We start from the raw sequence: 8,800 nt of genomic DNA on the forward strand, positions 1-8,800 counted from the left end.
AATATTAAAGATTTGTACGTGGAAGGTCTATCGACTTCACTTTGTATGCATGAAATTATTTCAATATCATCAGTTTCGAAGAACCTTCATTTATCTATAGTTGTTGTAATTTATTTTTTCTTTTATATTTCGAATATGTTAGAATTAACTTATTTTTCTTTTCTATTTCGAATAAGTTAAAATAGGTTTTAATTATTATAAATCTTTTCCATTTCGAATATGTTAGTTAAAGTTCTTTTATTTTCTATTTTGAATAAGTTGAAATAAGTTTTAATTATTGTAAGTTTTGAATAGAATTTTAATAAAATCTACTTCTATATAAACTTAAATTTTATTTTTACTTCTACATGACTTTGAATTTTTTTTAATAAAATATAGAAACTAAATATGAAAATTTTATACTCTATATAAATTTAGATTTTATTTCTACTTTTACATGAACTTGGATTTTATTTTCTAAAATATAGGACCTAATTAAGGAAGCTCCAATTTTTCAATGAACTTCAAATTTAAATAGGAAATTACGATTTAAGTTATTTGAGAAAAAGGTAAAAATTTGTTTAAATAAATTTTAAATATGATTGATTTTTAAATATTTATTATCTTCCCTATTAATTCAAAATAATTCGAATAAACAAATTCTAAATAGAATTGACTTCTAAACATTTATTATCTTCCCTATTAGTTTGAATGTATAAAAAAAAATTTAATTTTATTGAATTAAAATTGAGGAGCTCTAAAAAATAGATAATTAATTTTCACACGATTATGGAGCTCCTCTAGATTTTTCTTTATATCTATAAAGATATTGATTGATGTCCTATTTTGAAAATTAAGGCATTTGACGAGAAAAGTTAATCCACCAATTTTCTATTATGTGAACAATCTCTTAAAGACTTATATTTAAGAAAAAAAATTTAAAATATTAAATTGGTCATGTAATACTTTTATTTATTAAATAAAAATGAATCAATGTATTCATCAATTAAATTATTACATTAATTAAATTATTATATACGGTTATTGTTTAGCCATGCGTGCTCCTGTGCTACTGATAATAATTTTTTATACTTTTTTTTTGCTCAAGATAAGACACATTGATAAAGTTGAAATTAGTTAACTACTATGTTCTAAATTACTAGAATTTAATTTTTATTTTATATTCAAGTTATTATTGAAATTATATGAACTCATGTTATTAATAACCTTTATTAATAAACAAAATCACTAATTAAATGGTATACAAGTATTAATTTTGGTCTCACCAATTTTTAGTACAACCAATTTTTGGTTTCACTTCATATATATCTTATAATTCCACTTTTATATGCCTTCTAGTTCTACTAAAACTTTTGGTTTTATTTTATACTTCTACATGACCTATTATACTATTAAATTTGATTTGATTTTTATTATATTATACTTCTACATATCTTGTAATTCTACTAAATTTTGTTTAATCTTGGTTTCACCCTTTTAGCTTTAAACTTTGTATTCCTAATTTCCTTCTATAATGCTAATTCAATATATTAGATGTAGACAACAAACGCAAATATACACTTTTTAGCCTTTGCGAATCATATACTTTTTTTAATATAATTATTAGAATTATATTTTTTTATTATACTTCTTGATTTCGTAGCAACATCCGGAACATCCTAATTCCATATATAAATATACATAATATAACAAACTCCTATTCAAAAATATATTATTTTTAGACGTTTTGATTTAGTATAATTAGTGGAATTCTATTTTAATTATATTTCTTGATTTCTAAGTATCACCAGTTTTCTTCAAATTATATATGACTTATAATATTATATGTATTATTGTACCTGTTTTTAATTGCAATTCTTATATTAATTTCAATTCAATAATCATATTTCTCATATGACTCAATAGTTATTTTTAACGAATTAATAAAATTTTTAAAATTATATTATAGTTATAATCTTTTTATTTATTATAATTAATAACCTTTATTAATATGTAAAACACTCTTTTAGTGCTAATTTGGTTTCACTTCTTTTTGATTTTCTCAACTTTTGATTTCGCCCATTTTGAATTTTATTATAACTGTGAGTGTATAATTTTTTTATTCTTTTACTTCTATTTGACTTCTAATATTATACGTATTATTTTACCCATTTTTAATTATAATTTTTATATTGATTTCAACTCAATAATTCTATTTCTCATATGACTCAATAGTATATTTAATGAAATAATAAAATATTTAAAATCATATAATAATTATAATCTTTTTATTATAATCATAACACAAATATTGTACTTTTATTAATAAGCGAAACCCCTTTTTAAATGACCCCAAATTGATATCACCTTATTTTTGTTTGACCCATATTTTGGTTTCGCTTCAATCATCCTATTTCTTATATAACTTTATATTATTTTATTTTTAATAAAATATAACTAAATTATTGAAATCTTATTGTAAATATTCCTATTTTTATTTCAGCTCGATAATCCTATTAACTCTATATAACTCTATAGTATTTTTTAATGAAATAATAAAATCGTTGATATTATTATAATCTTTTTCATTATACTTCTAATGCAAATAATGTATTTATCACATGCATATTACAATTTTTTTACTTTCCTTAAAATAATTGTAAATAAAGAAATAAATTAACAATAACTTTAATTCTCGATTTGTTCTCACCTTTATATCACCTCCAGATTCATATATTTTGTACAATTGTAAATTCTTTTTGAATAAACTAATATGCTTATTAGAATTATATTGTAATTGTAATTTTTTTAATAATAAATTATACTGTAATAAATAATATATTGAGATAATTATGGTGATGTATAATGAGAAAATGCACGGATTACCCCACTTTTAAATTCGGATGCCCGAAAATACATATTAGCGTGGAATAGTGGTTAAAAAATTGACCAACTAATGCATACTAATATATTGTTTGAACTACGCACATGTTTCTTATGCGTTTCTTATGCGTGATCACTGCAATTAAAATTTTGAGTTTGCTAAATACTAATATTCAACATGCGTATCATATATTAAAAATAAAAATAAAAATATGCATGTTCAACATGTTCATGCGTAGATATATAGAAAACATAAGTTTTCGTGATGTTTATTCAATACACCTATAACCCATATTCATATTTAATGGATATCTTGAGCTTACCACCACCTGATAGTTTAGTTTGAATTGAATTTTGTGAGTATAAATTAGAAATTTCGATATAACACCTATACTGTTATAATTTTTAAAAATTATTCTAATAAATTTAATCCATTCTTCGCTGGCTTATCAACTAGTCACTATATATATCTATACTATACTATTATAAGCAGAACACCCTCTATTTGGTAGTCGGTTGCTCGGTACTCGGTACAGTTGTTTAGTACGACAAATAACAACCGTCAGATCTAAAGTCAGAAAGATGAGAACTGTTTGATGCAATAATAAAATATTATTATATTAATATTGAAACTGCTCTCATGAATTCAGGGTTCGAACCCCGTTAACAGCTTATTATATTTAAACTTTTATATTCTTTATTTTAACAAATTCTAGAGCTCGGGTCCCGTGAACAACATATTATATTATATTTTTTATTTTCAGTCAAGTCTTAAATTATTATAAAACATATATTGTTATAACTTATTATATTCTTTAATTTATTTTTCAACTATTAAAAATTATATTATAAAATATATTATTAAAATATGTTTTTGATATAAATGGCCAATGGAGTACATTTTTAGTAGCGAGTCCCGTGACAACAACATGCAAGTGTGCTAAGTGAGGGAACTTTGACATGACTAATGGATGTATAGTTTGTCTATATGGATTTTTTTAATTAATTATATTTTTTTAGTCCCCGATATGAACGAAAAGTTTTTTTGCTGAGAGGGAGAGGCATACATTGAGTCAGCGTACTCTGTAGCGTATAATTTTATTTTTAATGAAAAATGATAAGTGTTGGCCTCTTTTTTTGGAAAGTGTTAACAATCAACCAAACAAAATCATGTTTTGCTTATAATAATATATAGTACATATAGATAGATTGATATTATTTTTTTAATAATATTTTTTTTAATCTTTGTCTTGATTTATTAATTATATTGTTATATTATAATTTGAATTACTAAAATAGAGTGTTAAAAGCAATCCGTTATAGGTTAGTATATATAATACATGTATTAATATTGTAGACATTAGGGATGGAAAACGCGACTGACCGGAGGGATGAATTTTTAATGAGACACCTCCAACCATTTTTACCACAACAAAGATTGGGCTTACATTAATAACCTTTATTAATAAGCGAAACCTTCTTTCAAGTATTACTTGGTTTCACTACACGTATTAATATTGTAGACATTAGGGATGGAAAACGCGACTGGCGGAGGGATGAACTTTTAATGAGACACCTCCAACCATTTTTACCACAACAAAGATTTTTACCACAACAAAGATTGGACTTACATTAATAACCTTTGTTAATAAGCGAAACCTCCTTTCAAGTGTTATTTGGTTTCACTTATTTTTTGGTATCATTGGTTTCACTTTTCCATGATTCATGTTATAACTCTAACTCTAATTGTATAAATTATTATTATCCATTTTGATTCCTTATGACTTATAATTCTATATATATATATATATATATTATATTTACCTGTTTTTCTTTAATAATAATTTTTTAAAGTGATACTTTGTTTTCACTTATTTTTTGGTTGTATCACCTTTATTTTTTTTGTTTTTATGATTCATGGTGTAACTCTAGGTGTAATATTTTTATCGTTTTCATTCCTATATGACTTATAATTCTATATGTATTATTTTTACAGTTTTTCTTTATTAATAAACGAAACATATTTACTTATTTTTTAGTTCCACCACCTTTTGGTTTCATCTTTTATAACTCCAAGTGCATTATTTTTATCCCTTTTTATTACTATATGACTTATAATTGTATATGTATTATTTTTACTCATTTTTAATTTTTTTTATAAGCCATAATTTTTTATTATTTTTATAGGTTTGAATCCTATTTTTAAATATATTTTAAAATAAATAAGTTCATAAATTGACTCAACTAAATAGGTTCCGAAAAATATAAACCAGGACCAAGTAAATAGGCCATGTGTTTAAATTGAAATTTTTTAATTTAGAAATTTTTAATTTGTTGGTAGAATTCCATTTTAATAAAATGGTATGAATATTATAAAAAATTGTATTTTGGTTTCACCACTAAAAAATAATAAAATTGTTCAAACCGTAATATGATTACAATTCTATTTTCGTAGAACTAAAAATTATTTCTTGATAGGGTACTTGGTTTGATCTTAGTACGGTTACGCCGTATTTTGGTTTCACCTCTATAGTTCTCTTTCATGTAAAGTTCTATGTTGTTTTTAGCAAAATATAGATTGGAATCATATTATAATTACGATATTTCTATTTTTCGCAGAATCCTTTTTTATTTTTTATTAAAATAATAAAATGGAATCCTTTAAACAGTGTTATTATTAATTAATAAGGAAATCATCTTTTAATGGATATTTTGGTTTCACCTCTTTTTGATTTTACGAACTTTTGGTTTCACTCTTTTTTAAATCTTGCTATAGCTCTAAATATACCATTTTTATTCTTTTTTATTCATATATGACTTATAATTCTATATGTAATACCTTACCCATTTTTTTATTCTTATATACCACATATTTATATTGTTTTTATATAAACAAAATCATATATACATTGTAATTTCTAGATTCATACCTACAGAATGCTATTTTAGCACCAATTACAAATTTACACATACATAATGAATATTTTATCAGGAAAAAAATATACAATCACAAACTATATCAAAACACAAATTCAGCTAAGAAATTTAATATGCAATTACTTAGTGATGTTGATTTAATTTTTTGTTAAATTATTCATCAATCGTGTCGCGACTAAAGTTTTGATGTAAAATATTAGTTGTATCTTTTTGAACAATAAATACATAATAACGTTGAGTTTGTTGTTATAATAAGATTTGAATTAATGAAAACTACATATAATTTAAAAATAAAAATTGCAATAATCGTAAAATTTTATTTATTATATATTTTAATAAAAAAATTAAAATAAATTTTAATAATCACTATTAAATATTGATATTTTGATCTCGGCCTGCTTGGCACCGGGGTTATCTGTTATCAATCTTGTAAATAATAAAGAAAGATACCAACAATAAAAAGATGTGTCTATCAATCTCAAAAATAAAACAATATTTACTTTCAGCTTTGTCAAAACAATATGCATGGCACACCAACAACAAAAAAAACACTCCTTTTGCCCCCTCTCTCTTCCTATAAATATCATATAAGAGGTCCACACACTATGCAGAGCCATGATAGAACTGACCAGATGGAATCTTAAACCGCACCCAAAAATGGGGGCGTCGTATGATTAGCCACGCACGGGAACGGGTTTCTAAATTGATTTTCACCTGTACGGACAAAAGTTTTAGGTATTTATCGACCTGACAGCTATTCTCTGTGGATAGTACAGTTTTATACTCTTCCAAGTGGCAATCTACTGTCAACTTCAGTTTAATTTATTCCAACGCACGGCGGCCACAAACTGCAACTTTTTTAAATCCCACAACTAGATTTCTTACATTTTGCGTGCTCTTCTAACGGCTTGCGGCAACAACTGCAGGGACTGAGGTGGTAACTGCAGCGGCTCCTACAGCGGAGCCGGTTGCAATTTGTAGGAAAGAAGGAGAAGGAGAAGGAGAAGGAGAAGAATCTTCTTCGTAAAGAAAATTTCCAACAATTGCTTTGCTTGGTCTTGCCACTAGCTTTTCCCAAGCCTCGTGTGATTCTGATCCTTTCTTTAAAAAAGCCTCGGTTGCGTCCAAACGGTGCATGTGCCACTCCATTTGTTTTTGTAGCCTTCGAATATTTTTTAATTGGTTCAGAGCCAATAAAGATGTGTTACCTTTTATTTTATTAATTGCCATTGCAAGTAGAGCAGCTCTTGTTTCATCATCCACATTCGCTTCATTTCTCAGAAACTCATCCATTTCTGGCAATCCGATTGCACGCCTTACTCCTCTGGTATAATTATCCGATTCCGGGTTAAAAAAACTCCTCACCTCTTCTATTAATCCCGACTCGACCATTTTATCCACCCGGTCAGAGACAAAAGAGTGTAGAACTGGGAATGACACATCTACCCATAGAAAACAGCATGCATACCTCGATCTGAATTCATCGTTAACTAGAGCTTTGATAAATGAATTGGAGCCACCGGCTATGATAGGAAGGCGGTCACGCCTCACTATAGACTCCACAGCTAGGGTGGCGTGTTGGCGGAAATCATTAGCTGTGAAATCTGCATCTGAATTAACCACACCTAGTAGATGGTGAGGTACCCCGCGACATTCTTCCTCTGTTACCTTATTTGTCACAATATCTAAACCTTCGAAAACTTGAATTTTATCAGAATTAATTATCTCAGCCGGAAAACGACTTGCTAGTTCGATCGAAAGTCTCGATTTTCCTGTACCAGTTGCTCCCATGAGAATTACAACTTTGTCCTTCCGCCGCCATGGCATGAAGGAGTCCATGTTTACAACTCCCCCTCGGAAATTCACTAGGGGCTTGGCTGGTGCTTGTTTGCAGACAGAAAATGATATCCTCATTGTACTATCTATTCGAACTGTACAAAAATAAAAACAATGAACGTAAGAAATACTATACAAAGATGACCAAATAAGATGTACACATAATAACCACCAAATAATTGGTATAATGATTGGGATTTTGATTTCTGTAAAAGAGCTCATGGTTTCTACTCCTGTCGAGCACGTGTTTTTAAATATCAAAATTAAACATGCACACACAAACATTCACAATATGTAAGAGAAGCCATGCATACAAATATTACTGTTACCCCACAAGTATAGGAAAACTTGGACCACTATTTACCTTTAAATGTATAACAGAGAGATGCGGCGAACTGCAGAAGGTAAGAAATCAACGCCAACTTTTTGCTTTTAATTTCTTCTCACTCCTTTCTCTCTATATATGTGTGTGAGTGTTCAAGGAGAGGTGGTTGGGGGAAGAAAGCTGTTGATAAGTTAAAGCAAAATGATTAGCTTTAGTAGTTATATGAGTAGTGAGTGTTACTGATATAAATATGATGCAACGAATACAACTCTTTTTTGTAGCTCAAAACAAACTTGCACAACTCATTAGAGTGGCCTTTGGTATTTATGGAGGTGGGAAAATGAATGTATTATGAAATTGAATAATGCTACAATATTTTATATTAATACAAGCAATTATGTATCATCTTATTGTACTGAAATTTGTTTTCATTTTATTTTATTAGTTCATTGTGGTCTTATGAATAGATTTTGGTAAACAAGGACAACAAAAAAAAGTTTATTTAGATCAAATTTGTCCTATATTCTTGTTTTAGATGTTGACTTTGGTCCTTACGGATTATATAAAACCACAACAGACAAATTATAATTAAAAACAGTAGTCAAATTGTAATTTAAAAGATATATAATAGACTATACTCTTGTTATAATTTTGTCTTTGTATTTCATATGTTAATAAATTCGATTCTCCTCCTAACACTCAAATACGCAAATGGTGATAGTACATATAGCTCATGGGAGAACTACTCCTAGGCCTTCAACTCCATACAGCTCCTAGAAGGACTACTCCTAAGCTCCTAACTCCGTGCAGCTCCTGCGAGGGCTACTCCTAGGCCCCTAA

General features: G+C 27.1%; 1 protein-coding gene across 1 annotated transcript; it reads right to left on the reverse strand.

Annotated features, from left to right (window-relative positions):
- Positions 1–6,284: 6,284 nt before the first annotated feature.
- Positions 6,285–8,232, reverse strand: LOC141661935 (adenylate isopentenyltransferase 5, chloroplastic-like). The gene is made up of 2 exons (XM_074468967.1): positions 8,000–8,232; positions 6,285–7,730 (listed from the first exon to the last, which is right to left on the reverse strand). The coding sequence occupies exon 2, from the start codon at positions 7,711–7,713 to the stop codon at positions 6,700–6,702; it is 1,014 nt and encodes a 337-aa protein (XP_074325068.1). The 5' UTR covers positions 7,714–7,730; positions 8,000–8,232; the 3' UTR covers positions 6,285–6,699.
- Between the last annotated feature and the right edge of the window lie 568 nt (positions 8,233–8,800).

The sequence above is a fragment of the Apium graveolens genome, chromosome 5 (assembly GCF_009905375.1).
Source record: "Apium graveolens cultivar Ventura chromosome 5, ASM990537v1, whole genome shotgun sequence".
NCBI lineage: Eukaryota > Viridiplantae > Streptophyta > Magnoliopsida > Apiales > Apiaceae > Apium > Apium graveolens.

Coding starts and splice junctions, on each gene's coding strand:
- LOC141661935 (XM_074468967.1), bottom strand. CDS start 7,713: ATGAGGATATCATTTTCTGTCTGCAAACAAGCACCAGCCAAGCCCCTA.